The sequence below is a fragment of the Tyto alba genome, unplaced genomic scaffold (genome assembly GCF_018691265.1).
Source record: "Tyto alba isolate M040663 unplaced genomic scaffold, T.alba_DEE_v4.0 Super-Scaffold_28, whole genome shotgun sequence".
Classification (NCBI taxonomy): Eukaryota; Metazoa; Chordata; class Aves; order Strigiformes; family Tytonidae; genus Tyto; species Tyto alba.
Genome location: NW_024881302.1, coordinates 16,900,254 through 16,923,885, shown reverse-complemented (window position 1 = coordinate 16,923,885; position 23,632 = coordinate 16,900,254). Strand labels below are relative to the sequence as shown.

The following is a 23,632-nucleotide window of genomic DNA, read 5'->3' as shown; positions in this document are numbered from 1 at the left end:
TGTGGGGCGGTGCGGGGGAGGCGGAAGCCTGGGGAGGCGGTTAATGGGGAGCAGGGGAGTGGGTGCAGCCTCCCACACTGGTGTACTGGTCTCTGTGACTCATGTACTCCCTGAGACACTCCTGCCCTTACATTCTACTGTGCCCCAGCTCCTGGGGGGAGGGAACCCACCCCCAAAGGGCCCAGGCAGGTCCTGGGGGGGCCTGGGGCTTTTCTGGGGTGAGGGGGCTCCTGCTCTGCTGGGAAGATGCTCCAGGTCACACTCTCTGCTTTCCGGCCCTGGGCTGGGTGACATAGGCAACCCCTGGCCTTCCTCCCAGCCCAGTCTGGGGGGGCTTTTCTCCTCTTCAGCTGAGGCAGGGGCAGGGAAAGCTCCCGTTAACCCCCAGGGCCTCTGCTGCCCTGGGCTGGGGTAAGAAAGCTGCTGCTCTTCCTCCAGTGCCCAGCCCCAGCCCTGCCATCCCTCCTCATCCTCAGCGGGGCAGATCTGCTGTTGCTTTGGAGCAGGTGAGAAGAAAAGATGTGCGTGAGTTCAGGGTCTGTTATTTATTTACATAAAAACACTGACTAGTGCCACAGTTCCACCTCTGAGCAAACAGCAGCTGCCCGTGCAGGCCAGGCTGTGTGTGCAGCCTCCTGCTGAGAGACCCCCCCGGCTCCCCTCGGGGTCTGCCCGGCCCAGCGGCGCTGGCTGCGGCCGGACACGGCCCAGCCAGAAGCTGCAACTGGCTCCCAGGTCCTCTGGCCCTCGTGGGTCACGGTGCTGCTGGCAGCTCCTGTCACTGCCCCCTTCCTTCTGCCCTACAGCCCGGGAGCTAAAAATAAACCCCAACACCCCCACGCAAGGAGGAAGCCCAGAGGGTGCAGCCGCGGCGGTGGCAGGACGGGCGCTGCAGCGGGAGGGCAGGGGCTGCTCTGGAGCTGGAGCCGGGTAACAAACGCCTCATCTACAGCGTCGGGGCAGGCAGCCACGTGCCAGATGCATTTTTTGCCAACAGTTTGCCAGGTGGGTGAGGAAGGGCCAAGGGTTTGGGGTTTTTGGGTTTTGTTTTTTCCCTTTGCTGAAAGAGCCACAGCAGGGGCCGGGAGGAGGCGCATGCAGCCGGAGCGGCCGCTCTGGCAGGACGGAGGTGCTGATGGAGGGTGCGGGGCTGCTGCCCCGTGCCACGACGACGGCTCTGCCAGTGCTGCGCAGCAGGAAGGGGCTTTGCTGAAACCTGGCACGGGTGGCACCACCCTCTGGCTCCTGCCGTCAAGCCCCTTCCTAAAAGTGCCACAAGGGTGGTGCTGTCTCCGCTGTGGGTTGCTCGGGTCCCCCCCCTTCCCCTCCTGGGCAGCACCTGCCCCCCAGCCTGCCGCAGCTCCCCAGGGGTGGGGACAGCACATCACTGTGGGCGCCTCCAGCAGCTGCTGCTCTTCCCCGGGTTGCTCCGGGCTAGAGGGGCTGCGCAAGCGCCCTGCAGCGTAAGGGGGTGCAGAGGGATCCACCCACACCTCAGCCTCGGGGGCCTGGGCCCGCTTCCCCTGCGCACCCGCACCAGCATCGCCCTGCCAACCCTTCACAGCGAGGAGCGGAGCTGGGGGAAGGTGGGAGGGAGCCGGGGTCACACACATACACACCACCGGCGGGTGAAGCGAAGGAGCGTTGCACACGCAGAGACTAGGAGGGCGGCGGCGGGAGAGGGGCCGGTGTCAGTGCAGCGGCTCGGGCTCGCGGGGCGCCGTTAGCACATGCGCTTGTAGGTGTAGATATAGGCCTTGCAGTTGGGACACGTGTGGGTCACATCCTTGAAGTCATCAAACAGGCAGGGGATCAGGCAGCAGCAGAGATCACACCTGGAGCAGAGGGAGAGGCAGAGCGCGGTGAGCTCGGGCACCCCCCGAGGCAGCCGGTGGGCACAGAGTGGGGTGCGCTCTGGGGCAGGGGCACGAGCAGGGAGTTCGTGACACACACACACACCCCCCAGCCACTGCTGCGTGGGGCAGCACGAAGCCCCCCTGGCAGCTCGCGGAGGGGAGGGAGCTCCCACCAAGCCTCACGCAGGCGGCGAGGCCGGACCTGCCTCCCCCGCCGGGCAGGGGGCTGGGACAAGCACCCCATCCCCTGCCACAGCCCCCGCCGCTGCCAGCCCTTGGCCGTGAGGAGAGGCCGTGGCTCTCAGGGTGGGGGGAATGGACTGCACCCACGCTGATGCCAGGTTCTACAAGAGCCCTTTGGAGGTGGCACCTTCCCCTTCCCTGGCGGAAGCCCAGCTCTCCAGGAGCTGTCACATCTGCTGCCTCAGTGACAGCTCAGTGCTGAGGCTGCCGCTGAGGCCACCAGCGTCGGGGCCACCAGGACCAGGCCTGAGTGACCACCACCACCCCCGAGGCCCCAGCTTTGCTTGCAGCACCTACCCCACGAAGCAGCAGAAGAAGCCAAGGAGGAAGCTCATGAGCCCGATCTCGTAGGTGATCTTGGTGGTGATGGCTTGCTGGCAGTGGGGACACACTGTCTGCACGGGGGCACCCTGGAAGATCTCACCCTGCAGCACCGTCACCGTGGTGGCAGCCCCCGACGGGACGAGCACCGTCGCTGTGTGGCCCCCAGGGGAGGGGTAGTGGCTCGGAGCAGGGTAGTAGCCCATGGGGGGGTGAGGGCCTGGGGGCGGGTAGTAACCTGCTAGGAACAAGAAACGGGCACAGGTGAACGTCTTCGTGTGCAGAAGGAAAAGCCAGATCCTTACCGGGGAGGGGAGGGGAGTGCACCCTGCTCCAGGCTGCCCCCCACCCCGAGCAGCCTCGCTGCAAGGCCCGAATGGCAGCCCCCAGCACCCCACCCAGCCACCCACCCCGGGGCACTGGGAGACACATGCATGGGGGGGGGGGTGTCACGGCCCATCACCACCCTTTGCTCCGTGCAGCCCCCCCCTCACAGTACTCACCAGGTGGCACGTAGGGCCCGGAGCTGTCTGTGGGCATGTGGGGGGGGACGAACCCCGGCTGCGAGGGTGGCTCATATGGGGGGGGCCCAAATTCAGGAGGGGGGATGGGAACCCCCTGGGGCTGGCCCACGACTGGGGCAACGCCATCTGAAAGGAAACACGGAGTCAGGCAGCAGAGCTGGTGGGGAGATGGTGACTTGGCTGAGTGGTCTGGAGGTTGGCCCCAGTAGGAAAGCGGGGGATGCAACACGGGGTGGGGGGCACACACACCCCCCCCAGGCCACATCCTCTGGGCTACAAGAAGCCCAAATTCACCCCACTTTATCCCCAGCAGGGCGCAGAGCCAGGCTCTAAGCAGGGAGTGCTTTCTGCTCCCGTCACTTCCCCTGGCACCTCCTGCCACCCCCGAGGGTGATACAGTGACAGATGGAGCTGGGGGGGCATCGCGCCGCAGGGCAGAGCTGCGGGGAGAGGCCACGGCCGGGGCTCCTGCCCCCCAGCAATGTCACCCGGAGCAACTGGGACCCCCAGTACCTGCCGCAGGGGGTGGGCCGTGCTTCTCTTCTATCAGCGGTGCCGAGGGGCCGCCCGGGTAGGGTGGCGGCGGGTCGTTGGACATGGCTCAGGGCGGCCCTGCAAGGACAGAAGCCTTTAGAAGAGCACCCGGGCTGCACACAGGCGCCCGCCCGGAGCTGCGCGGTGCTCGGGGCGGGCGGTGGCAGCTCACAGAGGGCTCCGGGGCTGGTCCCACCGCTGCACCGGCCTCAGCACCCACCCCGGGCAGAAACAAGGCCACAGCCCCAAAGCTGGATGGGCTTCGACCCAGGCAGCAAAACCAGGGTGTAACATCTTCCTGCCGGCCCCGCAGGGCCCCCTCCCGTAACGCCCACGCGTGGTGCACAGCAGCTCAGCGGTGCGGCTCTCGGCGGCGTGGGCCGCCTGCCGGGGCAGCGCTGGGATAGAAGCTGCTCTGCCGAGCGCCTCGGCTGCAGCGTTACGGTGCCAAAGGTGGGGACGAGCTGCCCGCGTTGCCCACAGCTCCCCAGCTCCCCCCAGCAGAGTGACACGAGACGCTGCGCCCCGAGGGGATGGCAGGACCCCGAGCCTGAAGCACAAACCCTGAGGCAGAGGGGTACAAACGCTCAGGGTATCTCTAAATGTTCTCGAGTGAAGGTGCAAACCCACAGAGCATCTAAATATTCTCGAGTGAGTTAAGGTAAGACCATCTTTAATAGCTGGAGACAATATTTTAGATCGGGTAAAATTTACCTGTCCTCTTCCTTGCACCAAGGAGCTCAGAGGGCTCGACAGAGCTGAGAAAAACAATTCTTGGCAGCAGCGTAGTTTGGAAGCCGGTTTACCCCACGAACCTGCATGAAAGGAGACAGCAAGCGAGTTACAGAGATGGAGAGGAGCCACTGCTACAGCGCTGCCTTGGCCACCATGCCAAAGCCCCTCCTCGCCCCAGCACAGGCGTGGGGAGCGCGGCTCTGGGCAGGAACCTCCCCACGTGTGCCCCTGCGATGGCAGGCACCAGGCTACACGTCCTCGGCACATGGAAAAGCCCCACCGACACGCTCTGAACTCCAAGGAAGCGCAATGACATCAGGAAACCTGATTTCCCTGTTTACTCTGGCTCAGTTATATCTGGTAGGACATGACTAAATTGGGAAATACAAATGAGAGGCTGTTCACTCGGTGCTTGGGAAGGCTGCCATCAGGCATGGGACACAGTGACATTGCTGCCAGTGCCCAGGGAGCAGCCCTAGGAGCTCTGAGCAGCTGCCCAAACCCCCCATCCTTCGTCCCCAGTGGGCCAGGAGCAAACGTGACCCTGCTTGTCCTGTTCCGCTCGGTCTCCTGCTCTCCTCGAGGCAGGCCAGCGTGCTGTGAGGGCAGTGCTTTCCCAGCTGGTCCCACAGGTCCCCCTCCAGCAGCTTCTGACTGAGCAAGAAAAACCCACCCAGGCTACAATCAGCCCACAAAAATCCCATGGGCACAACCAGGGCAGCTCTGGACCCCAAAAGCTGGCCAAAGAAAGCACTGCTGCCACATTGCCCGCACCAAGGCATGACCAGCAAGGCTTCCCTGCAGCCCTGGTGAGGCACAAACCACCTGCTCAGCCCCAGAGAGCTCGGGGCCGAGGGCTGCCGGAGCAGGGTTTGAGATGGGCAGCACCCCGCTGGGGTCACTCCTTAGGGAGGGAGAGGCAGCGAGGGTCCCCCTGGCCCCGGCACCGATGCCACGTGCTGGGCAACCTGCCCAGGGCACGGGCCAAGCCTCCACAGGCAGCGGCCGGGCAGCGAGTGCCGCCCCAGCCCCGCCGCATCGCTGGCGTGCCCGGAGGGGTGCCTGTGGGGCATCAGCCACCTCCATCTGCAGCTGCCGGGTCAAGCGAAGCCAAGGCCTCGGCAAGCACGGGAAGGAAGATCCAGCCCTCCCCTGACCTGCTTGGCTCTGCTTTATTCCACTCCCCGTTTTCCTAGCTCGCACTCCCTGCCTCCCATCAGCCTCCTGCGAGGTGCCAGGAAATCTACTCAGGTCACAAGTCCGCGGCGGAGCACCACGACCCATCGCTTGACTGTGGAGCAGCACCAACACCCGTTGCTGACCCCCAAAGCAGCAGAGCAAAGCCCTGACAGGCGTAGGGTCACCCCAGGACGTCCGCATTTCTCCCCAGAGGTCTGAAGTGGTAAGTACACACAGCTTCAAAGTGTAGTGCTGGGGGTGATCTTCCTCCTGCTCCTCTCTCCAATGTCTTACTTAAGAGCCAGGGGAAGGAGAGCCGGCCCGTGCAGCGGGTACGGCAGAGCTGCTGCGGCACGGAGCGCTTCCAGGCAGAGGAAAGCAGCCGAAGTGCAGTGCGCTGCAGAGCCCTCCTTCTCCTTCAGTGACCTACAAAGCTACAAATTGGGCCGTGCTCTTTTTAGCTTCACTGGGGATGCGAAGAAAAGGAGGCCTTATTCTTCTGAAAGTAGCCAACCAACCCACCCTGCGCACCCAGGAGCCTCGGACTTTCCTGTCCCCGTGCCTGCAGGGCTCCTGGATGAGCCCAGCCCAACCAGAGCATCCCTGAGTCCTTACCTGGAGACACCGGCCTGCCAGGAACCTTCCTTGCCCTCGCAGCCCAGCTGAGCCCACAGCTGTTCTAATGTAACAGATCTCCTCCCGTTAGCGCTCAGACGCTGCCTTCCCATAACATAACATCTTTCAACACTCACCAGCCTTACTCCCCCTGTCATCAAAGCAGCTGGTGAGAAAACTCAGGAGACCAAGAGGCCAATCCCACCCACGTGCTCCACCAGCCACTCCAGAAACACCCATCAGATGAAGCAACAGCCCCAGACTGAGCCAGCAATTAATCCGGCCAGCTTGACCAGCAGAAGAAGGCAACGGCCAGCGGACCTCAGAGCCACGCGTGCAACTGGGATGAAGGAAGCAGCAGAACTGTTCTGCTCATACTTGGCAGACTCAGTCACTCTTAAAGCAATATTCTGCTTATTAAGAGAGATCTATAAAGAGCAAGACGTTGGCAGTGTGCCCTTCCCAGGAGGAAAAGAAAGCCTGTTGCTTTTAAGCCTCTTAGAAGCTGTTTCTCCTGTGCTTTCTTTTATCTTAATGCGAGAAGCACAAAACCCGCCCCAGCCCATATCCGCCAGAGCGCTCCGCGGGGAGCTGGGGGGCACACAGCTTCCCCTCCACGCTGGGACAGCTGGATGGGAGCTACCCCAGCTTGTCACTCACCACCCTGGCATGGATGATCCTGCAGTATTGCCTCTCCAAAGCAACGCAGCCAAAGCAAAGCAACCCAGATCCTCCCCCTCGTCTGCCCACAGCAGCGCAGGGAGGCAACCTTGCTCTCAGGAGCTAGCTAGCAGCACCCCTGCAAAGAGGCCGAGTTTCCCCGAGCAGCATCCCCCCCACCGCGGGCGAGAGGGGAGCCTGGAGAGTGCCCTCCTGGGAGAGGGTGGGTTGGTGGTATGTGGGCAGACAGGTGAGCTGGGAAGATCTAGCCACTAGACAAAACCACAGAAGCATTCTGCATCAAAACACGATCCCCAGAAGCACATAACAAGGACTCCTGCTGCTGGTCATTGCTGGGTTTACTCACTAGCTTTTGGTGAAGCTGACTTACTTTGCTCCTTCTGTCTTGCAGAAGAGAAACGAGACTTCTCCTGCCCACGGCGCCGCCACAGAGACAGGGACGCGGAGCGCGGCGGCAGCTCACCGCAGAGGTGTCGCGGCACGCAGAGCCCGGAGAGCCCTGCCCAGGGATGACACCCCTGGCAGGCTGCGCTTCGCCCCAGGACCTCCAGCCACCCATGCCAGCACACTACGAAGCTGTCCCACGTTAACCATGCCGGCTTACTAAAGCTGAGCCACCAGTGCACTTCTGTGGCACGAAAACAGCTTAGACAAAACTAGCTGGTCTCATGTGGGAAGAAATGCTGGCAAAGCCTGCAGAAGTTGCATCCACACTAGGGCTTACTTGAATAACCACGCTTATAAATCAGCTGAACACCTAGGGGAAAACAAAAGCTTACAAATAATTTGGACCAAGTTTACCAGGCTTAAGTTCAAGATCTGATGGAATCACTAATGTCTAGTGCAGGTCCTTTGGGAGCAAGGACACACTGCAAAATCATTAGACTCAAAAGGAGTCGGTTACCAGTAGAAGGATGGACAGAGGAGATGCTATTTCCAGCTAAAAGTGCAGATCAGTTCTCAACTGGAAGAACAGCTTTCACTGCCTCTTCTTTAACCTAACTGCAAAAAGTGAACCCACCACACAATAGTCGCAAACACTGCTCCCGTTAAACACAGGAGACAAGCAAAGGGCCCCCACGGGCTGGCAGCATGACAAACCAAGCAGAACAAGGATCAGAGGACAGAGGGGGCCCATCCCTCTTTCCCTCTCTGGAGATAACACCCCAAAACTTCTCTTCAGGTGCCAGCGGTGTGCTGGCTGTCCTGCTCCTGCTATTCCCTTGGGAAGCCTGTTCCAGGCCCCCCACTGCTCTGACGGCCTGACAGTTTCTAGTTTATTTGTAGCCAGTCTTGTGCCCGAACAGCTTTCTTTCACTCCCCTGCTTGCTGCAAACAGCCATCATACCCTGACTCAGACTTTGTTTTGCTAGGCTGAACGCACGGCGTTCTGGCGGGGTATTTCTGCACTGTGTGTGCCGTGCAGGACCGTTACCTCCCTTCTGTCTAGATCGGCAACCTGAAGCCGTGCTCGGCTGTGGCAACGGCATCGCCCACGCTGGCACGCTCTCCGGCGCGTGCTGCTGCAGCCTGGATGGGACAGCAAGCCGTGGCTGGTCTTGCTGCTCCAGCAAGCTTCACCTGCCCTGCAGCACTGACTGCACGGGCACACCCGGCCACCCTTCGTCCTCCCCTACCATCTCGCTGCTTGTGGCCATTATGGGTGGCTTGGATTCCGTGGGGACACGAGGGACTAAACCACAGCTGCACGGGAGCCTACGCGCAGGCTAGGCTGGAGATTTGCTGAAGAAAACAAAAGAGCAAAGATCCAGATTGCCACCGCTCCCACTAGCCCTGCTGGGGCACAGCGGTGTGACAGACACAACCAGGAGAGCACGTCTCCATTGCAGCCACAAAGGCAGAAAGGGCTTGGCCCACCCTGGCTGTGGCTTCAATCTGTGTGTCCTCCCCTAGAGCTGGCTCTGTGCTCCCTGGTCGACCCAAAGTCCCACTCCAGGCAGCTTTTGGGTCAGGAGAAGAACAAACCTGTGGCAGCACGTCTCTCGACTGACCGCCCCCCAGATCAGGGCATCACTCCCAGCTTCAAGAAGTCTGGTCTGAGGTTTCTCTACAGCAGTGAGCACAGCCAAAGAGCCAGTGGGGCAGCACGCAGCCCTGCGTGTGGAAGCACAAAGCTTTCTCACCCGCCTCCTTCCTGTGCTCAGCAACCCCAGCTCTAGTTAATCAGGGATCGATACCCCAAAGCCCACAGTTCCCATTACTGACACATCCAACACTGGTGCCCACGAAGCCCTCCCAGCTGCTTACAGCAGCAATGAGAGGAGCCGATGTGTTAGGGTCCAGTGTTCCCCCCCTGGCTGTACTTCCCTCCGCTACGTCACACAGGATCACTGCGGAGACAGTTTGGGATTCAAACGTGGCAAGAGGAAAGGTCTGCCCATCCAACCACACGTCAAAAACAACTGAACTGTGGCGTTCAGTGGGACCAGGGAACATCACACCACCTGAACAGGTCCTAGCGTATCATATGCTAACACACCATAAAATAGATAACACCACGAAGAGCACAGTCACAGATAATTCCTGCACTGCTTGGAGACCCAAAGTCAATGCCATTCCTCCCAGGCAGCAGCCGTGTGCACTTCAAGCTGCTTGCTCCTGGATGAAATCACCAAGGGAGAGACAACCCTGAGAAGGACAGACCGGATCGCTGGCAAGCCTAACTCACGTGCAAACCCTGATGGTGCAGCACTGGCCCTGTGCAGCTCTGAGTCAGCCTCGCTGCGCAGCTGAGCTCTGCTCCCACGAGCAGAAACACCGTGTGCGTTGTCCTGGCTCCTCCTGCATTTGATAACTGGAGACCCACGGTGATTTGACTTTGTTTGGCCTATGTGAGCAGTGGCTCCTGCCTCTAAGACGGGAAGCAGCGTTTGGTCATACCCAAACACGCTCAGTGATGTTGGCACTTCAAAAGCTGCTACTGCACGTTTTTGGAGCTCTTCCTCCATAAAGAAATAACTTCCGATATTTAGAAAAGGAAAAAACACACTAAAATTAAATTAATAACTAAGAGAAAAGGACACAACCACTTCCAGGTTCGTTGCACATCAAACAAGACAAAAATTTCAGCTTCCAGGCTTTTGTAAACACATCTTTAAAAGCAAAGTCAAGAGTTCCAAAGAAGCTGGGCTCCCTTACTGTGGCCAACCTCCTTCCTTTTAAAAAAGGAACAGCATTGTGGCTAACACTACGCCAGCTTTCCAGGCCCCAGGAAAGCTACCTGTGTGCCATAGGCTCCTACGTGCCCCAGAAAGAAGGAAATACTGACACTAGGAAGGCAGACAAGTGTGCTGTGTATGAGCACAAAAGGCAGAGCAGATGCTGGCAAAATGTGATTTGACCAAAAGCCTGTTACCCTTTAGAATGCCGTTAGGGGTAGCGAGACTGAACCAAGCAGGGTGGGATGAGAGGTGGACAGAGCCATACGCTGACCGTGGCAGTCACGATTGCCCTCCTCCACACCGGTATTGCTGAGCAGCCTCTCCAAAGCCCAGCCTGGGCCTGCTCTGCAGTGTGTTCTCTGCGTTGCACCTGCACCACAGAGCAAGCCCGGGATGCTGCCCTCTCCACACGCATGCTCTCTCGCATGCTCGCACACAGCTTGCAGGGATGTGGCTCAGCTCCCACTGCTCCCAAAAGCGTCACATGCAATTCAAAACAGACAGCTCTTACCTTGAAACGAAAGATAGCAAAAATCCCCGCTGAAAAAGCAGTATTAGCTGTTATTTCTGCCTGGGTTTTATGCAGAACAAAAAGAAAACCAACTGTTTTGCCTGTGAAGGAGCCAAACTTCCCCCTCAGCCTTGCGTCTTCCCGTGCACATTTGCTGCCTCCAGCCTGCACACCATCTCCCCAGAGCCAGGAGGGAAAGAATAAACATCAGACAGTGCTGCAGCCTCTTTTAGAAAGAAGATGCCCTGGCAATCCTTGACCAGGTGGCACGTACCCCCTCCTTTACTCCGCTGTTAACCCTAGCAGCACCTCTTCAACTCATCATCCTGGTCCTGGGCAAGACAGCAAGAGGGCGCATGCCTACAGCACACTTGCGCAAGGCACAGATGGAAACCCAAGTTAAGAACTAAGGAAAAGGTCTGTTCTTTTTTCTGAGCGACTCAGCTTCATTTCCCCAAGCGCAAGCCCTGCGCCTCCAGCGCCGCTGCCAGGGAGCGCAAACCCACCGTGCAGGAACAGCCAGGCTGCTTGCAGAGCAGCAGATTTCTCCCACACTTTTGCAGTCAGATTTCAGCTGCAGAAAACTGCTACTGCCAGGAGGACCGGGCTCTTTCTTTGCTGCAGGAGTGGAGAGCTCTGCTGGCAAAGCAGAGCAGAAGCAGTCCTTTAAAACAAAGGACTGCTGGAGGAGAAGGTTATTCACCATTCAGTGCAGCTACGTCAGACGGCCAAAGCTCCCCGCTCTGCTCTACAGTATGCGAATCTCTGGAGGAGCATCCCCATTGCAGTCATTTACCTTGAGACCCCAGACATGTCATCTGGCCTCCTCTGTGCCACTGTAACCCAGCAGGCAAATCAGCTAAGAGCAGAATCCTCGCTGGAAGCCAGGTGCTGTGTCCAATGCAAGATTTCTCAGGGCTTTAAATCCAAAGCACAGTCAGCTAATCTGCACGACACAGCCCAGGCTCAGCTGTCCTCAGCCAGAGATTCAAATTACTGCTTCACACAGCTCCTCTGTATGGATATCAGGAAAACCGGACACAAAATCCCCCTGCTTAAGACAAGGATGGTTTATCCCCAACACCCACAAAGGGTTACGCGCGGGAGGAGCGCTTCTCAGGACCTGCTGCTGCCTCTGGGATTCTCTCCAGTGCTATTCCACTCCAGATGGGCTGACCAAGTGCTTGTTGGCTCTCCACATCCGGGCTGCAGAAGCAGCATTGCCAGGTTAACCTGAACATTTAAAGAAAAACCAGCCGAAATGAAAAGAATAAATCGGGGTAGCTCTTTGCTCTCTGCCATGAGCTCCCAAGCCGCAGCACACAGCCGCGGGAAGCACCACGCGTCTGCAGAGCTCGCCGTGCCGGCAGTGACATCCAACACAAGCCAAGAGGGGCTTCAAGGAGGCCTGGGAGGTTCCAGCGAGGAGAGGCCATTACCCCACACTTCAAAACTGAACCTCAGCCCTTACACATTTAGGGGCACCGGGGAAGGCTCAGGCGTGCACTCTGGAGCACCAGGGCAGCTGAACTCAGACAAAAGATGGTTTGCTGAACATGGAGCAAACACAGAGAACAGTGCAGCCAGGCTGCTGCTGGCCCTGGAAAACACACTCCCTCCCACTCCGGAGGTGCTTACTGGTCAGACTTTACCAGCTGGTGACCTGGCCTCAGGAGAGAAGACAGACTACAATACGCCAGGTGTTCTCATGGATGTAAAGATGCGATTTAAAAGAAACATTAAAGATGAACCCGAGTTCCTCTCCACCTTAGCAATCTGCTCCAGAGAGGCTTAGGTGAGAAAAGGAGGGTGCTGCAAGCCAAATCTCTGGGGAGCCAGAGAGCTTTTCTGTGAGGCTCTCGGTGAAGTTCACAAACTGCCCAAACTAATGCTTTGTAAGATCCATGGGAAAGCACCCAGCAATATCAGCAGCTGTTGCCTGGAGTTCTGTGCATCTACTTAATCTTCCCCCTGAGAGGATAAATGCTGCATTACATCATCTATTTGATATCTAGTTAATAATGTTAATAACATAACCTGCAACAATCTAGAGCAACTAAAACCAAGATCTACTCCAGTACTAGTGTTTTAACATAACACCAAACTTAACTGTGCCACAAGACTAACTGTTCATTTAAAGAAGCAAACAAAAAAACCCCAGCTCAAGAAGCTTAACAGCCAGCAGAAGTCCCAGAGGAGATCAGGCAGGAGCTCTGCAGCTTCTCGCGTTAAAGACAGTCACAGCTCTGCAGCTCACCTCTGATGGCAGCCCGTAACAGATGCTTAAGGACAAGTCAGGAGGCAAGCAAAGGCAGAATGACCCCCCTGTCAGTCCCTCCCAGGGTTTTAGAGATTAGGCAGCCTGGAGTTTCTCCATGGACCACCCTAGTTCCTTTACAGCCCCCCAACTCACCGAGCTCTGCCACCGACAGCAGTGGCAAGTTCTGCTCTTCAGTTACCCACATGAAAAAGTGTCTCCTGCTGTCACAGGCTGCTGCCTGCCCATTTCAGTGGCACCTCTCGGCTCTCACACAGAGAAGATGAATACAGGATGATTACCCACTACGTCTCACAGCACAACTCAGGATTTTATAGATTTCCTTCCCAAAACTACACTAAAAATATTTTATTCCTTTATGCACCCCATTTTTTCATTACTCCCTCATTCTACAGAATTTTTTTGAGAGAAAGTCAAATAATATAGCTACATCATTGCTGAATCAAACTGATTAGATGTATGACTTCCATTAAATAACACAGTAAGCTCCAAAGGAGGAGGAAATTAGAATCATAGGGGATCAGCACTTTTGTGGAGATGAAGCCACATTTCAGTTTCAGAATTAATCAGAGCCCAAGAGCCTATTCAGAACTCCCTTGCAGATTCTGCAACACAATAAAATAATTTTGAATACATTGGTGGTGATTCCAGATCCATTTTCCTTCCAAGTGATGTACAAAACATATGTCACGGATCTGATGGTTTTTTATCCAAGGCATCTCACCAGCTTGCTATAGGACTGACTCCAGTCTCCAACAACATTAGCATTTTCTATCCTCACAGATACCCCTGCCTTGGTGCCAGAGAAGCTGCTGACATTTAGATTTAACAGGTACAGTGTCACCTTGCTTTTTTTTTCTTCTGAGGACTAGTGAGAAGTGCTCTATGTCACTCAATTTCATTTAAGGCCACGGCTCACTCTTTGCAAAGAAGCGTGGCTTGGGGTTAAGCAGGAGTGTGTATGTGAGGTCTGAGATCTCTCCCGAGTCCCACTGCCAACAAGGAGGACCCATGCACATCCAGAGTCGTGCACTGGAGGAACTCCTCCGTGCTGAGGCCGCTCATGTTATCACACTCACCTTCTTGCTCCCACAGCGTGACCAGACCTTCCTGTTTCCAGACTGGGACCTCTCTCAGGGTGGCCCAGAGTGTGGGGCTTGCTCGTCCCATGGCAGTGTGACAGGAGGAGGGTACCCTGCACCCCCCTGCTCCCAAGCCCAGCTCATCTGGGCTACTCAAAGACAGATGATGATGTCCCAGCTCACAGAAGGGGAAACCCCCTGGGTTAATCAACAGCCACTGAGTGTGCCCGGTGCTGGGTTGTCTCCAGCAGCACTGCGGTGGTTCAGAGGGAGCTCTGGGATGCACCCCTGAGTTACACACAGCTCCTGCCAGTCCCATTTCTCCCTCCAGTTCCAGCCAGACTTGGCTAGTCTGCAGTGACTTCCCAGTCGAGGGAAGTCATTTTTACTCCAAAGCATTTTGTGACTTTGGTTTCAGTTTGCAGCACCAAATTCCTGCCAACTCCTTCGTAACCCCTTCCCCAAAACTCTTGCTATCTGCTGAACAAAGCCACGTAACAAGCTGCTATGTATCTGTCCCTCAGATCAGCCAAAAGCTGCTTCCCCATGAGCCTGATATGCCACTACTGCTTGCTTGGAGGCAACGTGCAGCAGTCATCCAGGGGTAACAACAAAGACATGCAAGGCCACATCGTTAGCCTGGCAGATCTGACAAGAACTTTGACCAAGACACAAATCAGCTAGCCAAGTTCAGTAAGATCTTCAGTTGGGCCCACAGAGCTGTATTCCCTTTGAAAGCAAGGGTGAAGGAAGAGATATGATGTCTTCCTACCTCTCCAGGCACCAGTTTTGGAATGAGTGGGACATCACCTGGATATGAGCCGCACCAACTCCAGAACTGCAAAGCAAGCGGAAGACCTCTCGCTGAAAATCTAGCCACAGCAGCTGGATTCAAAGCAACGCACCTCCTCAAATCCCCGTTCTAAGCTTTTCTAAACCCTTTCTCTGTCTCTCTGTCAAGGCAACACCTCACTGCTTTACTGCTAAATTAACAGTAAAGCTGGTCAGAGGGTTTTGGAACAGTCCTAAGGTTGGGTCACTGCTCTCACAGCAGGGGATAAGACTGGTGAAAATTCAAGCACATAATACCAAGATGCCCTCAGGACAGGTAAATACCTCAGCTGCTCTGGCGGATTCAGGACTGAAATCCTCTCCTGAGCCTGATGAAGACAGAGCAGCTCCCACAGCTACACCACTGAACAAGCTGGGAACTGTTATTTCTCTCACCAGAATAGCCCAGCAGCCAGCTCAAAACCGAGCTCCCACCGCGCTAATGCATCCTGAATCACGGCACCCAAGAGGGAGTCTTAAAGGCTAAAATAACACCACCTGTAGCTCAGAGCCACAAACCTCCATTCCCAAAACACAAATATGATCCAGATGACATCTCTCTGGAAGACCTACAACAAGCCCAGGGGAAGAGCTGATATTTAATGGCAATGAAAGTGGCCTCAAGGCCCAGCTTCACCCTCTTGCTCAAAGACTACGTTAAGATTTTGGAAGAGCTGAAATGGACACAGCAGAGCAGGTGGGAAGAACAAGCTGAGCCTTCAGCATATATCCACGCCTCCTGCGAGCACTTTCTTCTGTACCATAAAGCAGAATAAAGGCATTAAGTTAATTAGAAGACAAACTGAACACAACTTTAAGAAAAGGGCAGGACGCACACACTAGCAGCAGCTATTTATCCAATGGTCAGTTAAAACACAAGCCCAAAGGAGACAGCAGCAGCATGGAAATCCCATCGTGACAGCCCTCCTCCACTCTGTGTTCCAGTCCTTGTCTTCCCCTTCAACACAAGGCTCCAACGGTCCCCTTCTGCCACACACTGGGTAACTGGGACCCCTGAGGACCTCAAAAGCATCCCAGGTTGGGGAGTCACTGCAGCAGGGGTACAGTGTTGGCTTTAGTCCATGATTTCCTCCCAAAATGAAGCTGCAGTGAACCCCAGGAGTTCCTTTCCCTCTCTTGAAAGGGTGGCCTGCTTCTTATTTGGAGAAATAATCAATAAAATTCAACAGGCTGGTTTTCATTCATCACCAGCCAGAAATCTAATCTCAAGTTAACACCACTACCCCGAACACAGCTATCACATCTATCATTTAAGTTATCTGCTGCGGGTACTAGCGTGCGTGGATTTTACAGCTGCAGTGAACGGGGCTGCCTACATCACAACGACTAATTTATTCTCTGAAAGGCTAATTTAATCTGGCAGTGAATGTTCTCAAAGCCTCCTCACACAGAAAAGCTTTTATCTTGGTTGGCTTAACAACAATACAGCATATCCAAAAACGTGGAGGGATGCTAAAGAAGAACACTACCCTTGTGTTTTGAGCCCTCTAGTACTTTTGTCTGAGAAATTTCTCTTGGTAACCACAGACTTTGAGAAAACATAGAGTGCCTCTGTTTTTTTTAAAAAGCTAACTGTATTTTCAAGGCAAAATATACAACAGCTCTGGCTACTTCCCCCTCACATACAACTGTGTCTTGACAGAAAGAGTTGTGCTCTTAATAAAACTAAAACCCAGCAAAGATTGTTTAGTATTAGACACCATGTTCACTTCCAACTGCGTACCTGCACCACAAGAGTGGCAGCCAGCATGCCTAGCCTGGGGTGTACTACCTGCCACTGCAAGGTGACCTTCCCCAGCCCACACTAGAGAGGAATAAACTTCAGAAGAAATTCAAAATCTGTCCATGATAAGAAGCTGTGTAAGTGCATCACGAAGCATTTCAGAGAGAGAATCCTTCAGATTTTCAGCCTCTGCCATCCATGGGGGGGCAATAACTAATTAAGCAACCAGAAATCTTTTTTTCATTGTTTTTAAATTCTAGTTTATACTTCCCCCCTTGCTTGCAAAAGTGCACACAGAGGCAGCATGCATCCAAAGTCATGCTTAGCCATTAGAACCGGAGCGCGCTGCCTCTTAGGTCTGCAGTGAGAGTCACCGTATCGCCTGTGTCGCACGGACACGGCATGAAGAAGTGGTCCTCACCTGGACCTACCCCCTGCAAGGTAGATCACTGGAAAGCCAAACACAGCCCCTTGGAATTAGAGGGGCTAAAACAAGGGGGTTTTAAGCTTTACAGTAGACGTAGCCGTACCAGTCTAACCCTCCACGCTCTTAGGCACGTCACCACCACCCTGCTGCAAATGAAAAGCTGGTACTGGGCAAGGATCACAGCCTGGATCGTGCCTGAGAAGTCTCCTTTGGTACAAGGACAAGAACACGCCCCAGCTGGTGCCCAACAATTTAGGACGATTCAATAATTCAGGAACAAGGAAAAAAAACAGAGGGAAGCAGAGCATTAAGACAGGCCAGAGGAGAAAAAAAGACCAAAACAAAACAGAACAACACAACACTCCCCTTGTTCCTATCTGTCAGGAACCACTGTCCCAAGAATAGCCTATTCAGAAACCAGGAAACTCAGAGAGCAGCGGGGAAGGGCTGAGTCATGGCCATTTGAAGGGGAAAAAAAAAAAGGCAAAACACAACAAAACAACCCAAAAAGGAAGGAAGGAGAGAAAACATGGACAGCAGCTGTTCTGGGTCTTGGAGATATGAACAAGTCAATCCAGAACATATTAGCCAATCTTTACTTTTAAAAGCTCTGCAAACGCATGGCACTGCCATAAAAAGCAGTCTACCCTCCCTCTGCTCCTGGGAGGCAAATTTAGCTCTGGTTGAATCAGGCAAAGTCGGTGGTGCTTCCCGGCACCAGCCTCTCAGTGCAACACCCTCTCAGCCGTGTGCCAGGACACAAAATGCTCCCCATTTATGCCCTGAGCTTTGTTTTTATTTGTTCCTCTACAGCATTAGCATCCCAATATCACAAAGACTTTACAGGCTGGGCAAATGCTTTCCAGAAGGGAAAGTGCAGTCCATTTCAGCCACTAGCAGAGGGTGAGGAGCTGTTTCCTTACCCACACTGGAAGGGCACAAATTAAAGCGTGGTGGCTTGGACAGGCTTCCTACGACTCTCTGCGAACAACCGAGCAGAAGACAAGTGCTCCCATCTCACAGACAGCCTCAGCACTGCCCCTCTGCCCCCCCAGGAAGACCAGGCTATGGTTAAGTTTTGCTCAAGTCTTCCCATGTGACAATCTTTGTCCCGTGACCTAAATAAAATCAATTTTACAATAATTCTCCCCAGGACAGTAATCTTATTCACTCACCCATAATCTAAAAGATTATACCTGCTCTCCAGCTGTGGGGCTCTGGGAGAAAGCACAAGGGATTTCTGAGCAATGAGGGCTTATTTTTAATACAATTCCTCAACGACCCTTCACAAACTAGGGAGGGGGCTCTATCTTTTCAATCAAATAACAGTGCTTCAAAACATGTTTGGTAACCCCCCCACAACAACTTGTTTTATCTTGCACTGTGAGGTACTGCCAGATTAAAGATGCAAAGGAAAGATGTGGGAAGACCCTCAGAGTCCATCCCTCCTGGGAGCAGGCTGACGGTGCCTGCCGTCCCCAGGCTCTGGCAGATAACCTGTGCTCACGTGTAACTGCGCCTCAGCCACCACGTCTGGTCTCAGTAAGAGATTCAATTGTCAAATGACGTAAGTCAGGGCTTCCTTTGTAAAGATACGTGCAGCAGATACCATTTTGGGACGTCAGTGCTCACAAAAACAATACTGGCTGAAATCTGGAGCAAGGCGGGAAGCGTACTGTGTCTACACATGAAACCCAACAGCAAGAGGGAGCAAGCCTCTGTGCTTTTCTTTTTTACACTTGCAAAGTCTTTGTAGTCTGAGAGTGGGCTGTATTTTTGGTTTTGTTTTTTGTTTTTTAGGGAGACAGTATAAACCACAGGGGATCTCAGAGAGCCTAACTTACCCCTCCGCAGCAGCCTCTCCCTGCAGCCTGCACAGGTCCCCAAGTCTCCCATCGCCCGTCCCGGGCAGGGCAGGGGAATGCACCCTGCTGAGAAGGCAGCTTCCACAGACCTGACCTCTTCCCAGCTCTGGGACTGGCTGGGACAACTACAACACCTTCACACCTAGACAGAGCCTTGACACTAACTCCCAAAATGAGAGCTCAAGGAAACTCCCAAAGCAAACGGGCTCTCATGGTTCAAATTGTATAGTAAAATTCTTTTTCTCTGCGACCACACAATGCAATGGGTAAATAAAGGTGAGATATATCTAGAGCATGGGATGTGCACGTACCACAGTAAGATGTGATGGGTGGAATTTATGATTGTAAGATGGAATGCAAGATGAAACAGTAAGTGTATCCTTCCAAAAACACATCTTCCCAAACTTTTAATAGGTATCCATCCTGTTACGGCAAGGTAAAGAAGAATTTCTTTCTAAATGCAGAGACTGGGTATCAAAGAAGGTTCAGAGACGTACACAATAGGGAATGTTCACCTGCACACTGGTTCAGGGCAAAGGGACCACCATCTCAGCACAAATGCTTTATCTTAAGTTCTCTTAATCTATAAGAGAACTGGGTATTATTCCATTTTCTTATGTATAAAGGAGGCAAAGGAAACATAACTATTACTAATGTAGAGTTATTTTACTAATCACAATAGGTAATAGAGAAATGTATTACTGAATTTGCACAGAAAGCCCCAGCTCATTTCTCCATTCTGTGATCACACACAGCCAGCAGCTGTTCTTCACAGTTCCTAAGATGCTAATTACATTGCCATCTTTTGGGGTTATTTCTTCTATTTTCCCACTCTAGATTCAGGCCTGCTAAGAGAGTTCAGATTAAAGATAGCTGCACTAAAGTGGGGCCTCACACAGGAGATGTGCAGCACGAAGCAGCTTCCTTCCTACCTCCATGCTCTACCCAGACCTATGACAACACAGGCCTGCTATACTCTCTGGGCTCTCAAACAGCCCTTTTTCATCACCACAGATACAACAAATTTTAGACTGCAGCCACGAGGCAACTATGAATGAATGAGCCCAAAGCAAAACTGTAACAGCAGCCAAGAGTTTCCCTGAGCGTATCGTGCCTGAAATAAAAACTGTGCTCCCCCTGCCTCAGCGACTTTATACTGTTGAGAAAATGGATTGTGGTTTCCTATGTCATCTGTTCTAATTGTGTTCCCTTTGATCAGAGAATGCAAAGATATGACGCTGTTTATGAAAAATCGTACTGTTTCTCTCTGGTTGCAGAATGGATACCAAGTGCCAATTGAGAACAACAGGAAAACAGCAAGGTGAGTATCACATCCCAAGGCAGAAGGTGCTCATCATGTGTTTTTTGAAGGAAAAAAAGTTATATCCACATCTGTGTTTGCAACTTTGTGTGCTCAGGTGCCTTGCTCTGAAATCTTCAGCAGAGTCAATCAGGTCAGGCTGGAGTGTTTTGCCTGCGTAACAGTTGCAAAATCAGGTCCTGGAAGCAAAACCAAGCAAAAACCTCCAGCGATTTGCAGAGCAACTGAAGTTCCCACTACAAACCATCATTTTTACTGTATCGGGGAGAAGGGAATGTACTGTACAATTAAAATCTTTCCTTTTAGAACATCACTGACTGCTGCTAAGAGCCATGAGGCATATCAGCATCTATTTGTTGTTGTCCAACTCTCCCGTCCTCCCTGTTTTCAGCAGCTTTGCACAGATCAGTCTGGGAGAACACCTTCCCACTGCAGTTTGGATCTCTAGAAGCTCAAAGGTATATTCAGTTCCGCTGCCTCCATTATTATTTTAATCTCCTTATTATGCAAATACTATTTCCTCCTTGTCTCACCTGGCAGCCATCACTCTTTTCCTCGGCTGGGTGCAAAGCTGAGTAAATGTGAGCCTGCACACAGAAAAACTATCACAGTACTGACGGTACATTCAGCACAGGTACAGAGCTGGGGTAATGCCAGTAAAAGTGAAGTACAGCCCTGTTGCAGACCCTACAAAAAACGTTATTAAAAATAGTTTTAAAAACTTGGCTTCTTTCAATCTAGAATACTCCCTCCTGATTAAAGCAATTATAAGACATCAAACGTAGGGCTTTACAATGGTACCACAAACAGACGTAGAACACCCAGTTTTGTACTTCTCTTTACCCATAAGCAAAAAATTGGTCTTGGATCAGAGCAGATACTAGAAGTCTGTGTATCTCTTTCCAAAACCACTCATCCTCGTACTGGAAGACCTCTGCATCAACCACATCCTTTAAATTAAAGTATTTATCTGCTAAATTCACATCTGAAAGGGGAAAACGATAGTATTTTACATAATAAAATTACTTCTATCCCTTCTCTTGCTATGGTGGCGAGTAACACTGGCAATGGGAACACTTCTGTAGATGGCAACACCATGCCAAGGACCCAAAATCCCCTGAAACACAGTGTGGGTCTGTGGGCAGGCTCTAGTCTGGCCCCTCACTGAATGCCCTTCAGCTACAGGAGTGCATTAGCTGCGCTCCCAGAGCGTTATCTGCCAGTTGTGCTTCACCCAGAAGGAAAGCGGCTGCCGTTATCTCCCACGCACAGAAAGCATGGCTGATTAGGACGTGAGCTACAAAAACGTGCTCGTAAACCAAAACAAGGCGCTGGCAGAGACACCTTCCTTCCTTTCATAACAGCAGCTGAGACGGAGCTCCAGTCAGAAGAAAAATACAAGGAACCGAATTTCAGGTGCAAGACCTGTTGAGGGAACACAACAAGAAACTCAACACGGTCTTCCGTCTTCTTAGGGAAGGCTCAGGTTCTGAAAAAGATGGTCCCTCTCTAACTGTCCCAGTCACATCTGTGGCAAGATTTTTTGGTAGTCAGCATATGAACACACACATCCGCTCTCCCAGCACCTGCTCAAGTGCAGCCCTGAGCAGACACAGCCACCGCAGCCCCACCACCCCTACAACAGCAGCTTGGGAGGACTGAGCATGTTTGCTCCACTTGGCATCACTCTGGGGACGTTGTTCCATCACCCTGCCCTTGTTAAAGCCTCATCCCCCAGCTGTGCTCAAGCCACACCACTAGAATGCCTCGCACCAGTTCCTAAAGTTGTTGCCTCCTTACCTCCAAGCAGGAATTCCTTCCTCAAATAATGCCTAGGGAGAACAGAGCAGCTACATTGCTAAACGCTTCCAGGGATTTCCTGGGGCACAAGAACATCATTACATTTAGACAGAGAAGTCTTTGGGAAAGGGAAGTTTTCAGCCTGCGCTTTCCACGCTGACCTGAGTTTGTTTAGTTCCTAAAAATGAATGAATGGCATGCTATGGTTATATATTATGCTACATAATACTCACTCTAGTTTCCCCTACTGCCTACTCCAGTCACATATTCTGGGAAGCAGAAGGGCTCCTGCTGAAACAAAAGCCCAATTTCAAGCACGCTGGCTGAAAGGGAACAAACAGGAGGGTATCTCGCATATTCACAAAGTGTTTCTCAGCAAGTTTTACATACAGGCCAAAACTATTATAAATTAAAACACTTCTACTTAAAATCACTGTGCCTGACCTAGCCTACCACCTGATATTTTAGGCTCAGCCTGGAACGCGACAGGCACCAGTCCCCTCACCATTTCTCACTGGTGCAAGGAGACCATTTCTGAGCAGCTTTTCTAGTGATGCCTTGGGCCAAGGGGCACACACCTGTGCTTGGAGTGACTTGGGAGAAGTTTAACCTTGAGTGTGACTCCCGGGGATGATCCACAGGACGTTGGCACTGCACTGTCCATCCCAGCTTGCCTGTTCCCGCTCCCCTGGAGCTACTCCCAGGGTCCCAAGCTTCATCCCTCCATTCAGCAACAACCCCATCCCACTGTGCTTTTCATAAAGCAACTGAACGCTGCCTTAACAGCTCCCACCCTTCTGCCTCTCTTGTCCCCTTGGGAGGCAGAACCAAGATCTCACCGCTCTCATGGCTAAAGACCTCCCAGTCTCCCGCTAACATTTATGGATTGGTTATTTGTTGTTGTGCTGCGTCACCCATTAGCTTGTTTCACAGGGTTCACACTGCCAATGTGCTGATGGACAATACCATCCCCATCATCATAATTTCTCTTCTTGCTTGTGAAGCTTCTTTCAGCTCCTCTAAAATTGGCTCATCGTTCCTGATCACTGAACAGGCATTTCCAGCCCCAGCTCATCTCTCTTGAGCAGGGATGACTGGAAACACACACGCTTGTACCTAGGCCTGGCTCCCTCCTCTCCCGGGGATCTGTCTGGGTAACGGATTGTATTTGCTCTTCTCACAGCTGTGCCCCGCTGGCAGCTCCCAGCCGTCCTCTCCACAAGCTGGCATGACCTCAGTTGGGCTGGAGCGCTCGCCTTACAGCGGAAAGTCTTTTCCCAAGTACATGACCTCGCTTTTCATCCGATTAAATTTCATCCCGCACCCGCTGCTCCAGCCCTCCGGGACACCTCGATCCTCCTGTCCCAACCCTTCCCTGCATTGCTGAGGGTACAAAGCTGAAGCTTTGCAAGATTTCAGTGGCACCCTGCGGCGCTACAGACAGCGTTAAAGGCCGGTCCCAGAGCGGGGCTGCCTCCTCCTCTCCCCGGCCTGTATTACCGTCTCTCCATACCTCTTCTCCCCCGGACGCGTGGCTCCGCAGCAAACGCCCCAGCCCCGGCAGACCTTCCCTCTGCCCGGAGGAGCTAGGGGGGGCACTTCTTTTCTTCCCTGTTATCAGCGGTGGATGGTGCTGGGCTCCTGCGCGTTCCCCCCAAGCCCCACGCTCGGTGTCCCCACGCCTCCGGCCGGCCCCGCTGCCAGGCGGCCGCCGCAGCCTACCCGGGGCTGGGGGACACCGGCCCCGCCAAGCCTCCCTTCCCTTCCCTCCCCGCCGCTCTGCGGGGCCCAGCCGGGCCCAGCGCCCGTCCCCCAGCCTCGGCCTCGTGTGGAAGCACCTACCGGCTGCCGGCTCCCGGCGGCGGCTCCGGCACCTGCCGGCTGCGGGGCGGGGCGGGCCGGG

At 53.8% G+C, this 23,632-nt stretch overlaps 1 protein-coding gene across 5 annotated transcripts; it reads right to left on the bottom strand.

The window, feature by feature from the left end:
• Positions 1–530: 530 nt before the first annotated feature.
• On the bottom strand, positions 531–23,622 carry CDIP1 (cell death inducing p53 target 1). Of its 5 annotated transcripts, none has more exons than XM_042798549.1 (6): positions 23,572–23,622; positions 4,193–4,293; positions 3,458–3,556; positions 2,924–3,070; positions 2,397–2,661; positions 531–1,835 (listed from the first exon to the last, which is right to left on the bottom strand). In XM_042798549.1, exons 3-6 carry the CDS (start codon positions 3,540–3,542, stop codon positions 1,724–1,726), a joined length of 609 nt encoding a protein of 202 aa, XP_042654483.1. In that variant the 5' UTR covers positions 3,543–3,556; positions 4,193–4,293; positions 23,572–23,622; the 3' UTR covers positions 531–1,723. The 5 variants fall into 5 exon arrangements, with proteins under 5 accessions (XP_042654483.1, XP_032854185.1, XP_032854182.1 ...); XM_032998294.2 differs by lacking the exon at positions 23,572–23,622 and adding an exon at positions 23,243–23,547 and having other exon boundaries at positions 2,397–2,658; XM_032998291.2 differs by lacking the exon at positions 23,572–23,622 and adding an exon at positions 23,243–23,546.
• Positions 23,623–23,632: the final 10 nt, after the last annotated feature.

What these genes read in the sequence shown, in the direction of transcription:
- CDIP1 (XM_042798549.1), bottom strand. Translation starts at nt 3,542, where the DNA reads ATGTCCAACGACCCGCCGCCACCCTACCCGGGCGGCCCCTCGGCACCG. An exon ending in CGGCCCACCCCCTGCGGCAG is followed by an intron (nt 3,071 to 3,457) that starts GTACTGGGGGTC and finishes GTTTCCTTTCAG; the next exon opens with ATGGCGTTGCCCCAGTCGTG. An exon ending in TTCTTCTGCTGCTTCGTGGG is followed by an intron (nt 1,836 to 2,396) that starts GTAGGTGCTGCA and finishes CCTCTGCTCCAG; the next exon opens with GTGTGATCTCTGCTGCTGCC.